At 43.3% G+C, this 12,441-nt stretch overlaps 1 protein-coding gene across 1 annotated transcript; it reads left to right on the top strand.

The window, feature by feature from the left end:
• Positions 1-5,817: 5,817 nt before the first annotated feature.
• Positions 5,818-11,317, top strand: Gcna (germ cell nuclear acidic peptidase). The gene is made up of 4 exons (XM_087902484.1): positions 5,818-7,788; positions 7,887-8,025; positions 9,891-10,095; positions 10,922-11,317. The coding sequence occupies exons 1-4, from the start codon at positions 7,714-7,716 to the stop codon at positions 11,169-11,171; spliced, it is 669 nt and encodes a 222-aa protein (XP_087758610.1). The 5' UTR covers positions 5,818-7,713; the 3' UTR covers positions 11,172-11,317.
• The last annotated feature ends 1,124 nt before the right edge of the window (positions 11,318-12,441 follow it).

Raw genomic sequence — 12,441 nt, 5'->3', positions numbered from 1 at the left:
GTCTCTGGCTGGAGTTACTGGCGCCATGCATGGGTTCTGGAAGAAGGCAAAAGGCAAAGTTAGACATGCAGATTGGGTGGAGGTGCTGCTGGGGATATATGGGGTACACCATACCAGCCTTTAGACTACAAGCATCATAGTTGCTTAGGCAACCTAACCTCCAAAGCAAGACAGCATCTTACAGTATCTTAGCTCTGCTGGTGGTTGGTGACCCTAGTTGGAGTCACTCAGAAGGTATGCAGCCTGCCCACAGTCTTGTTGGTAGGTGACTGCCCTGTGCTTGCCTGTGAGAGCCTTTTTTTTTCTTTGAGATGACGGGTTTTTTTTCTGTTTAGCCCTAGTTGTCCTGAAAACTCCCTCTGTAAACCGTGTTGCCTCTGCTTCCTGAGTGCTAGGATTAAAGGCATGCTCCTCTACTATCACCCCACTATAAGAGCTCTTTTTGAGCTTCCCTTTCTGTCAGCTGCTTGATGATACTGATGTTCAGGGTACAATCAACTATTATCTTTTTTAATTGACAGTGGGCAAAAAAATTGGGGGCCTTCTAGAAGAAACCCATTGCAGCAAAAGTTGAAAATTGCAAAGACTGGGCATGTGCACTGCTCAAGCACTCACTTGCATGGGATTTGATTCCAGTATCCAGGAGATAGTGGAGACTCCCAGGGGTTGAACAGGAGTCTGCTTAGATGAAAGTTTCTGACCCTAAGTGGGCATGTTCATGCAGAGTGATGAGGTCATCTTCTGATCCTGTGTGTTGTCATGGTGTCCACCTCTACCCCTAGCCATCCAGCCAAAGGACCAGGCCTGTGTGCTCTACTTAAATTCTAGCAGTTACCTGGCAGAGTGTGCTTCCTTCACCCTCACAGCAGCTCTGGCCTCTAAAGTTTCCTTTGTCCTTAAAATCAGGACAAAGATGGATATGTAGCCAAAGTTTTAGGCTGGACACGGCCTGATGGTCATCAGTTTGCACTTAATAAGCCAACACAGTTGATGTGATGACACATTAAAACTAGCACTCGGCAGGCAGAGGCAGGACAATTAGGAGTTCTAGACCACCCTCTGCAAATCAAGTTCAAGGCCAGACTGAGCTACCTGATACCCTTACCTCAAAAAGCAGCGAAGTAAGTAATTACAGTGGAGAAAGAGCCTACATGTTCTGATTTGGGATCGGAGGGAAGGTAGTTAAAAATGACTTCCAGGTTTTTCCATGAACACATTTCCCCTTACTTTTGTGTGTATTCTTGGGTTTTGTTTTGTTTGGCAGGATTGGGGTTAGAATCCTTAGATTTGAACATGCTGTGAAGTACTGTGCTACTGAGCTGCCTCAATGCTATCCTGTGAATTTTCTTTTTTTTAATATTTATTTATTATGTATATAATATTTCTATGTGTATACCTGAAGGCCAGAAGAGGGCACCAGACCTCATTACAGATGGTTGTGAGCCACCATGTGGTTGCTGGGAATTGAACTCGGGACCTTTGGAAGAGCAGGTAATGCTCTTAACCGCTGAGCCATCTTTCCAGCCCTTCTGTGAATTTTCAAAGTGTCCTTGACTCAGAAAAAAGGGCTAGGGTAAAGGAGATTGTTTGAAGATTTTTTTTTTGTTGTTGGTTTTTTTTTTCTTTGAGACAGGGTTTCTGTGTAGCTTTGGAGCCTGTCCTGAAACTAACTCTTGTAGACCAGGCTGGCCTCAACTCACAGAGATCCACCTGCCTCTGCCTCCCGAGTGCTGGGTTTAAAGGCGTGTGCCACCACCGCCCGGCTTATTGAAGTTCTTAAGAGTTAAAGGAAGCTCTTAAAAACAAGTGATTGCATGAGTCAAAGACATGTTAATACTTAAGCTAGAAGTTGCTACGTTTTCTCATTTAGATTCTTAAAATCTCACTTTTCCCCTCAAAATAGGATTTTCAATTTTTATCTCCTGCTTTACTTCCATTCAGGGGTAATGCAAACTTATATCTGAATTATCTTTTGTTGTTTTTCAAGACAGGGTTTCTTTGTGTAGCCCTGGCTGTCCTGGAACTCGCTCTGTAGGCCAGGCTGGCCTCAAACTCAGAGGTCTGCCTGTCTCTGCCTCCTGAGTGCTAGGATTAAAGGTGTGCACCACCACTGCCTGGCTACATCTGAGTTATTTTAAGAGAAGAAAGGCAGATCTCTGAGTTCAAGGCAAGCCTGGTCTACAGAGAGTTCCAGGTCAGCCAGAGCCACACACAGAGAAACCCTGTCTTGGTGGAAAAAAAAGAAAAAGAGAAAGTATATCTGAAGAAGCATCTTTGTGTGTGTGTATGTGTAAGCATTTTGATTTTTTGTGGTTTTTTTGTTTTGTGGTGCTTGGGGATGGAACTGACTACTTCAGCTTGGTGATACTCTTAAGCTTATATTTTGGGAGAAAAATTGTCTTCAGGGAGGGGAAGGGGAAAAGAGTTGGTATGTCAGGCGTTGGGTAGGGGAGGTCAGCTTAGATCTGAGATAAAAGACTATGTCCCTGTGTTTTTTGGTGGCTGAGATGATTGAGACAGTTTACCATTTTGCTCTTGGACCCCTCCACCAACAAGGCTTCATCTCTGGATTCTATATACTTTTTTTTGAGGGGGGGTGTTTGAGACAGGGTTTCTCTGTAGTTTTGGAACTTGCCCTTTAACTCTGGTCTGTAGACCAGGCTGGTCTTGAACTCACAGAAATCTGCCTGCCTCTGCTTCCCAAGTCCTGGGATTAAAGGTGTGCACCACCATGCCCAGCTTCTACATCCTTGTTTAAGCTGCTTTGTCTGTAGGACTGCTTGTTTTGATAATAGCAAGGTTGCTTTGCTAGAGACTGACAGAAGAAAGGAGAAGCTGCCTCTTGGTGTCCTTGTCACTACCCTATCCGAAGGTGACTAGCCTGTTTGAATTTTTACTATCTTACTCTACTTCATTTCTCGGAGAGCCTCCTGCAGTGCTGCCCATAGTTCTTGTCTAGGCTGCTTGTTGTTAGTTTGGATGTGGGGTGCACAAGCTTTGAAGGAAAGTTTGCTAAGAAGTCTAAAGGCTAGCTTTCTCTGAGGAGACACATAGATCCCATTCTCTGCTGCATCTGACAGATGATACTGGTTGTCATCTGCCTTTGCTGTTACATATCTAGTGTTAAAGCAAAAATGTGAGCTTGTGAAGCCAAACTCACTGTGTTGCAGTTCATTTTTCTAGCTCTGTGGACTTCTCTATCTAGTTATGGTTTGCTCTAGCCATGATTTTTTAAAAGCCTCCTCCAGGTATAATGGCACATATGGTAAATCCTAGCAATTGGAAGGAAAAGGCAGAATGATTCCCACGAGTTTGGGGCCAGCCTTGCCTATGTGACAAGAGCCTATCTCCTAAAAAACAAAACAAACAAACAAACAAAAACACTTCCAGAGGGAGAAAGGATTGTAGACACCAGAGGGGTCAAGGACATCACAAGAAAACTCACAGAAACAACTAACCTGGGCTCATAGGGACTCAAAGAGTCTGAACTGACAATCAGGAAGCCTGTATAGGACTGACATAGGCCCTCTACATATATGTTACAGTTGTGTAGTTAATATAGGTGGAGTTTCCTGTCTCGAAGCTGTTTTCCAAATAACTGATGCAGAGACTCAATATTAATTGTAAACACTTGGCCAATAGCTCAGACTTGTTGCTAGCTAACTCTTAACATTTAAATTAACCTGTATTTCTTATCTCCACTCTGCCACATGGCTTGGTACCTTTTCTCAGTATGGCATGCTCATGTTGTTTCTCTTTGTCTCTGCTGAAGACTCCAGACTCCAGACTCTCCTTCTTCCTCCCAACAGTCTCCTAGTCTGGCTCTCTAGCCCAATCTCTTTCTGCCCAGCTATTGGCCAATCAGCTTCCTTATTAAATCAATCACAGTGACATATATTCACACAGTGTAAAAGCATATTCCACAGCAGTGTAGCTTGCTCTACTTCTGGGACTCCTAACAATGGGAGCAGGGCCTGTTCCTAACACTTTGACCGGCTCTTGGGAACCTGTTCTTCATGCTTCATACAAGGGGAGGTGCTTAGTCTTACCTTACCTTGATATGACATGATTTGTTGATACCTATAGGAGTCCTGCCCCTTTCTGAACAGAAATAGAGGAGGAGTGGATTGGGGCAGAGGGGAAGAGGAGAAGAGGGAGGGGAAACTTCAGTCGGGATGTAAAATAAATTTTAAAAATGCACTAAAAAGCTGGGCGGTGGTGGTACATGAAGAGGCAGGCGGATCTCTGTGAGTTCGAGGCCAGCCTGGTATACAAGAGCTAGTTCCAGGACACGCTCTAAAGCTACAGAGAAACCCTGTCTCGAAGTCTCGAAAAACAAAAAACAAAAAACAAAACAAAAAAAAACCCCAAACACTAAAAAGCAAATTTTAAAAACCCACTTCTATTTACATCAGTAGTGACTGAGCATGCATTAGCCCAATCATGGTTTAATGGAAAGACTGAGGATTTGGGTCAGAAGATCCATTGTCTCTGACTTTTGGGTCAGACACCTGAGCTTTAGTGTCTTCATTTGCAAGATAGAGATGGGAAAAAACAATGATAACTTCTTGGATGGGTGGTTGTAAGGATTAAATATGATGCAAAGAGAGATTCTTTGCAAATACTAAAATGCCATTGGTGGTTCTCAGGAAAGGCAGAGATGGGTCACTCTGTTTCATGGGAAAGAGTTGATGCTGAAGCACAAAAAATGGGAAATCATTAACTCCAGGGAATGTTTGAGTTGCCCACTTTGAGCAGAGTAGAAGTGGTAGCTGGCAACAGTGGCTAGAACCACATTGACTCAAGTCTTGAATACCAGGCCAACTGATCAAGGAAAAGCCAGAAGGAAACAAAGTGAATCTGGAGGTGAGTGGGTACTGGGTTAGAATGAAAAGAGCCTGGTAGTTATAGAGTGCTGTTGTATGAAGGGGAAGGCAGGACTTGATGAGAGAGGTGAACCTGAGAGAGGGGAACCTGAGTTGCAAAGCAGATGCTGCCCAGGAGAGCCCACAGTCAGAAGATATCAGTTCACATTCCAGTTGAACACAGGGTAAGGGAAAATGGATTTAAAATGCCTCCAAGGTTTTCTGTCAGTTGTGACAGAATTTTCATTATGGAGCCTGTTAGGCTAAAGATAGACTCATAAATCTGTTGGGAATTTGCATTGAATGACTGTAGAATCAGAAACATCAGAGACTGAAGCTGTAGGTGTGGTTATCAGCCTTGAGGTTGAAACCTGGCCTCACATGTTTGAGAATGTGTGCCAAGAGTAAAGAGAAACACTATGAATGGAAGTCTGGGAAATAAATGTTCATATAGAATGAGCCGGAAGGAAAGAACAGCAAGTTTTTAGACCTTTATGCATGTCTTCTCCTATTTCTTTAGCCATGAAAAATTCACTTGAATTTACCTTTGCAGGAAACGTATGTGCAAAATTCCTGGATGTTTCTTGAATAACATTGAGAAGTTAAAAGAGTATTCTGGAAGGAATTTCAAACGCAGTAAGGAAGAACTGGCTCAGAAAATCTACATGCTACTTAACCACACTGTCTTTGATGGAAAGGTAGAATCAAAGAATAAGTATCTATTGAATACCTCTCGTACACCAGCATGCTTGGCTGCTGCACTAACCATGTCTACTTCATGTCTTGGAGCTGCGTTAGTTCGAATAGACCTGGACCACTCCATGGGTAGAAAAGGAGGACTTCTTGGGGGTCAAACTGCCAAGGCTCTCTCTCAGGGGAGCAGAGAGAAGCAAAACAGTGGAAAAGCAAGCAGATTGTATGATAGTCAGCAGGTAGGGGTCTTTGTGCTGATATAGGCTGTTCAGATTAATCAGGAACTAGATGCCCTTACCCAATACTCTTCTGTTTACCCAGTTAGAGTCCTTCTGTTTAGGACATGGTCACCAGCACTGCTGTATTGGAGGGGGGGCACTTTGGACTTAGCAAACATGAGAGAGAATGCTTATGTGAAAGAGAACTTGTTTTGGTTGTATATTTGAACAGATGGCTATTACAGTAGGAGATTAGCACAGGGAGAATGGCTGAAAAGTCTGAGAAGTCAGAAAATAGGATTTCCTGAAAGGCATGAGGCTCCTGCTCCTTAAATGGTTTGTACTGAGGACGGCAGTAGGGAAAGGACATGTGATAAGGTAAAGAAGATGATGAGAAGGAGCTGGACAAGTTGCTTAGCCTCATTTTACCCATGTCTCCTGTAAAATGAGGCTAATATTAGTACAGTCATCTTTCTGTGCCTGCAGGGAACGGGTTCTGGTACCCCTCAACAAATGGCAAAATCTACAGGTGCTCAAATCCCTTATATAAAATGTCCTCTGCTCACCCTCCTCTGTGTATATTTCTAGCAAATGCATGTTTTTGTCATTTTTTATTATTTGGCAGTTTTGTACATTTATGTAATAAATTGTAGTCATTTTTTGATCTGCAGTTTGTTGAATCCATGGTACAGAACTCAGGGTTACAAGGCCCATTGTACTTACTACCTCGGAATTACTAATAGACTACAATTTTTCCATAATCATAAAGTGCTTCAACAGGGCCTAGGCACAGCGAGCCCTTGTTCTCTGGTCTTAGATGGTCTTGGCAAGTAGGTTAGGAGAAGTTAAATTTAAATTGGTAGGTACCAGTGCACAGGAATGTGCGACAGGAAGCTACTGCTGAATGTCATCCATCTGCCAATAGCTTGGTGGTATGGACTGGATTAGAAAATCCAGAGGTAGAGACCTTCTGGCCACTTCTCTTGTTTGTTCATTTTGGGCTCTTTTATTTCTTGCCATGCTTCCTGCATGCCAGGAAAGCACCCTGCCCCTGAGCTGTACCATCACCCGTAGATCGTTTGTTGTTTAATCCATTGTTATAGTCTTCTGCTGAAGAGGTTTGCAGAGGGAAGTTCTTATATCCTGAAGGTCCTGTAGCCTTTGGTACCCTCCCTCGTGCCAGCGATGTTGTAGCACATGAGTGGAACCCAAAAGTTGAGGAGATGCTTGCCTACCTTAATAGGCTTGTACTTCTCTCCTTGACTGCCCCCTTCTTGGATCCATGTATCTGTGCACAAAATCCTTACATTTGTGTGACCTTAAAAATCTCCTTCCTTGCATCCTGATTAACCTATTAATTGTTATTCCCAAGACTTCAATGTTTAGATTTGTATTTTATTTGCATAAATTTCTCTTCAACAACTCATGTACTCAGAGTCAAGAATGTAGGAGACAGTTCCTCTTACTTTGTTTTTATTTTTTGAGAATTTCATATGTGAATACTATCTTTGTATCATTTCTACCATCCCCTGTTCTTCCTATATCTCCACCTCTCAAATTAATGACCTTTTTATGTGTGTGTGTGTGTGTGTGTGTGTGTGTGTGTAGTATGTGTAAAACCTACTGAGTCCTTTTAGTGTTGCTCCTATGTACATGTGTTTAGAGCAGACCTCTTGGGATTGTATAGCCGATAAGAGTTCATTGCTGGAGAAAAAACTGATTATTTCTGCAGGACAGCTATTTATTGCCTGTGGCTTTTCATCTAGGGGTGGCGCCTTGTGAAATTTTCTTCGTCCACATTGGCATGTCCTCTTGCTTTTTATCAGAGGGAGAAAAACTCTTGTTCTTATTTTCTGATATGAGTTGTTTCTAGGGAGATAGCTTAGTAGTTAAGAGCACTTAATGCCCTGGCAACAGACCCAGGTTTGGTTCCCAGCATGCATTTGGCAGCTCGCAACTGCTCTATCACTCCAGATCCAGGGGACCTGACACTCTCTTCTGGTACACATGTGGTACGTATAAACTCAGGCATATATACATACACATACATTTTAAAAAAGTAAACCTTTAGAACTGCTTTCTGGTACTTTTGTTTGCTTTTCATTTTCAGTTGCCAGAGAAAATAGAAATCATTTGGAATAAAAAGATGCTGCGGACTGCTGGTTTATGCACTACCAATGAGATAAAACAACCCAAGAGGCAGCGCTATGCTAAGATTTCAATTTCTCCGAAAGTTTGCGACTCTGCAGGTGATTCCAGGAATGTGGTGGCTTTACCCTAGCACCCTGTCCTTCTGATCTGTTAAATTACTCATCCCTGGCAACCTATGTCACAGCTTTGAACTGTCATTTCCATGTGGGTAGGTCTTCTGTATGTTGCTTAGAGGACATCATTATTAGATGTCTCATCATTCCTAGGAATCCAATGTATTTTCCGGGCCCATCTGCACATTTCCTTTGCCAAAGCCAGCGTCTCCTTTCTCTCAATTGCCAAGGGTCAAGATGCTCGCTCTAGCCAGACATTAACCCCTCCTCCAGTTTTTCATTTGTTAAAGTCTGGTCACTTACCCCTTCCTCCTGTTCCCTCAGTTTTTGTGTGTGTGCCACCATGTTGCTTTCCTGCTCAGAGCCTGGTTTTCAAGGCCGTTTTAGTCTGCTCCTGCTTCGTGTGCTTCACCTGGCTTCTCTGCTCACTGATAGCCCATGGTTCATCCATTCTTTGCCCATTGGTTCTCAAAATGCAGCCCATGGTTTTCTAGATCCAAACATTACTTACATTTTGTTTGACTTCTCCTCAATGTTCCCACCATATTGGAGACTAGAGTCTCACACATGCTGTGTAAGTAGTATGCCATCAAATAGCAGCGATAACAGATTTTTAGAATCAAGTGTTTTGTCTTGTTTCTAATATGGTGTCTTGCTATATTGTCCAGGCTGGTCTTGAACCCCTGGACTCAAGCACACCTCTCGTCTCAGCTTTCTGAGTAACTAGAACTACATACAGGTGTCTGCCCCCCAACTCAGCTTTGAATGGCCACCTTTTGGTAGGGAGGGTGAGGGTACGGGTTAGTGTAGCCTTGGCTGGCCTCATACTATATAGCTCAAGATGACCCTGAACTTGTATAGTCCTCTTGCCTCAGCCTTTCAGTGCTGGGATTACAGAAGTGGGCTGCTGTTTTTTTTATTTTTAATTAAAAAATATTTTTCATACAATATATTTTGATCATGTTCTTTCCCCTCCCCCAACTCTTCCCAGATCCTCCCACCCAACTTTATGTATGTTTGCCTGTGTTCTCTCTCTCTCTCAAAAAAAAAAAACCAACAAGAAAACAAAAAACTAAAATCAAAACAAAGAAACAAAAAAATCCATAAGAAAAAATACTTAAACAAAAGCAAAGTTGTTTTGAGATAGGATCTCGCTGTGTAATGCTGACTGATCTCTAACCCAGGGTCATCCACCTGTTTCATCCTCTCAAGTGCTGGGGTTAAAGGTCATGTATGGACTTAAATAACCTTTCTAATTCTAAATTCACTCAGTTATTAAGAGTCTAGCTCGGGGGGGGGGGGGTGGTGAGAAGGCTCAGGGCCATCCAGCCTGCTGATCTGAGTTTGCTCTCCAGGACTTGCGTAGTAGAAGGGAAGAACTGACTTCCACAAGTTATCCTCTGGTCTCCACATGCATGTGCATGTATGTGTGCGCACGCGTGCGCGCGCGCGCGCGCGCACACACACACACACACACACACACACACACACGCAATAAATAAATGTAATTAATTTTTTCAAAAAAGAACCCAGTTTAGATCTCTTATCTTACCCCAAACTTCTGCTCACCAAATCGCATGGCCATACATACCTCCAGAGCCCACCTTTGTCCCAAGAGTGAAGAAACCAAGCCTCATCCAGGTACATTTCTAGCAATGTCCCACAGAAGGATGAACATGCTGGAGCTGCTCCCCAAAAACCTGACCACTTAAGAAGCAACAATTGCAGCTGACTGTGTTTTCTGTGAGACAGCCTTGTGTTTGGTGGGGGTGAAAGTCAAGGGCTTGTGGGATAGTAGATCAGAAGAAAATTCATTTTAGTGCTGACAGTTCCTTTTCATTTCTCTCAAGATCGAATCCGGGACACCTTGATCCATGAAATATGCCATGCAGCCTCCTGGCTGCTTGATGGCATCCGGGATTCCCATGGTATCTCATGGCAATATTATGCTCAAAAATGCAATTCAGTACACCCAGAACTGCCTAAGGTCACCCGTTGCCATAACTACACAATTCACTACAAGATCTATTATGAATGCATGCTGTGCAAATACAGGTAAGGCCTTTTCAGATTTTCCCCAATTCTTTTGTTATTCCAGCCTCGGGTAGCTGTTTGTTTTCTTTTTCTGGTACTGGAAATTGAGCTAAGGGACTCATGGGTGCCAGGCAAACACTACATGGCTCCCCTGCCTGAGCCACATCACCAGCCAGCCCTCTTTCCTTCCTTCCTTTCTTTCTTTCTTTCTTTCTTTCTTTCTTTCTTTCTTTCTTTCTTTCTTTCTTTCTTTCTTCTTCTTCTTCTTCTTCTTCTTCTTCTTCTTCTTCTTCTTCTTCTTCTCTCTCTCTCTCTCTCTCTCTCTCTCTCTCTCTCTCTCTCTCTCTCTCTCTCTCTCTTTGAGACAGAGTTTCTCTGTGGCTTTGGAGCCTGGAACTAGCTTCTGTAGTCCAGGCTGACCTTTAACTCACAGAGATCTGCCTGCCTCTGCCTCCTGAGTGCTGGGATTAAAGGAGTGCATGCACAGCCACCACCCGGCCAGCCCTCTTTCTTATGATTTTTGTTTTTGTCTTTTTGAAACAGGCTCCTGACAAGTTTTATGTGCTAGTCTTGAACTAGCTTTGTAGTTTAGACAGGCCTTGAACTATGGCAGGACCAAGTCGATCTTTAGTAAGTCTATGGACCAATTTAAGGAGTCAGGCTCACGATTTCTGCATTCTATTTCTCCATTATCTCCCTGAATTTGAGCTGACCTGACTCTGCTGCTGCCTGGGGCTCCTCCGAACCCACAGAAAATTGCTTTGAGCATAAAGCTGAGGAGTTGGAGCTGCTGTTGAAGAGTCGTGATTGATTTGTTATTGTGCTGTGGTATCTTCTTTATCCCCAGGATTGGCCGGTACACCAGATCATTGAACACTGAACGCTTCATCTGTGCCAAATGCAAAGGGCATCTGGTCTTGCTGCCATTGTTTCGGAAGGATGGAACCCCCATTGTGCCCTATGTGAGACCATTTGCCAAATATGTGCAGGAGAATTATAGAGCAGTGTTTAACGGGACGGCAGGAATCAGCCATGGGAATGTGATGAAAAGGCTCAGCAAGGATTATTTTGCCAGTAAACAAAAGGCAAATCCTTAAGGTTTGCCTGGAATATAGTTATGTGAGCCAAATCCTTTACTGGCAAGAAGTTCTAGAAAATGCTATTTCTGTAAAGTTTTAAGTATTGGGGTTTAAATGTGTTTTCTGATTTGTTATTATTGGTGATTGTTCTTAATAAAAAGTTCTTTTGCTCACCATACAGCTCTTGATAATACTTGAAGCCCTTTGGATCCACCTTGGGTTTTAACTTGGGATGAGTAGCTTTAACCTGTGGAATGAATCAGAAGAAAAGGTTGTTTCTTGGGAGGGAGAGCAGTGAGAACATGAGAATGTTGTCATAGCAGAGTAAGTGGCTCGTAGCGAGTTCTCTGCCAGCTCCTTATGCCCCCTTGTGTGTGAGGAGCCAGCCTGCTTCAGGAATTCCAGCTGCTCATGAATGTGAGTGAAGCATGCAATCATTCAGGAAATAAATGTTTACATCTCACATTACAGCTCTCTCATTCAAGTGCTCAAGCAGACTGTCTATCTCTGGGAGCTATTGAGGGTGTGGATAGGACTCAACATTGTATTAGTGTGTGTATTCCTGAGGATGCCACAGAAAATGACCACCAACTTGTGGCTTAGAGCAGCACGGATGTATTATCTTAGAGTTTGGAAGGTCATGAATCTAGGATGAGTCACCTGGATTATGATCAAGGTGTTGACAGGAACTTTTGGAAAATCCATTTCTTTTCCGGTACTTAGAGGCCTTCCACAGTCCATTTCATGGTTTCTGTTAGGAATTTTTTCTAATACGAGCTCTCTGCCAATGCAAAAATCCCAATCAAGCCAAATCACAACAAGCCAAATTAAAAATATCCAGGTTTAATGGGATTCCTGAGCTCTTGGGTGGCCCTGAGGGGGAACCAGGAGGCCTTGAATACAACCATGGGGGGTGGGGACCACCAGGGGACCTTCCAGGGAAACAGTTTAAGTAGAATGGGGGAGTGGTCAAGATTTTGGTGTGCTTGCCTTGATACTCCTTCGGGGAAGGGTCAAGGCTTGGTGGGCACAGGGACAGGGCCTCCAAAGATGAAGGCCATAGACTGGGACTTGGGACTTATATTCCAGACTGTTTATATAAGGGGTAACAGGAAACTGAGGTGATATTTTGACTAACATTTAGACTCTTTTAGGAAAAAGGGGCATTGACTCAAGTCTGGCTACTTCCTGCAGGCATAGGGTGACGTGGGGAAGAGAAGAGCTAAGTGTTGGGTCCACGTGGTGATATACAGATTATTAGAAATGGGTTAATTAAGATGTGAGAGTT

The sequence above is a fragment of the Myodes glareolus genome, chromosome X (genome assembly GCF_982192425.1).
Source record: "Myodes glareolus chromosome X, mMyoGla1.1, whole genome shotgun sequence".
Classification (NCBI taxonomy): domain Eukaryota; kingdom Metazoa; phylum Chordata; class Mammalia; order Rodentia; family Cricetidae; genus Myodes; species Myodes glareolus.
Note: the sequence above shows the minus strand (reverse complement) of the source record. Positions and strands in the feature narration are given on the sequence as shown.

Coding starts and splice junctions, on each gene's coding strand:
- Gcna (XM_087902484.1), top strand. CDS start 7,714: ATGCATTTGGCAGCTCGCAACTGCTCTATCACTCCAGATCCAGGGGAC. Junction 7,789..7,886: donor TCTCTTCTGGTACACATGTG/GTACGTATAAAC, acceptor TTTCATTTTCAG/TTGCCAGAGAAAATAGAAAT. Junction 10,096..10,921: donor TGCATGCTGTGCAAATACAG/GTAAGGCCTTTT, acceptor CTTTATCCCCAG/GATTGGCCGGTACACCAGAT.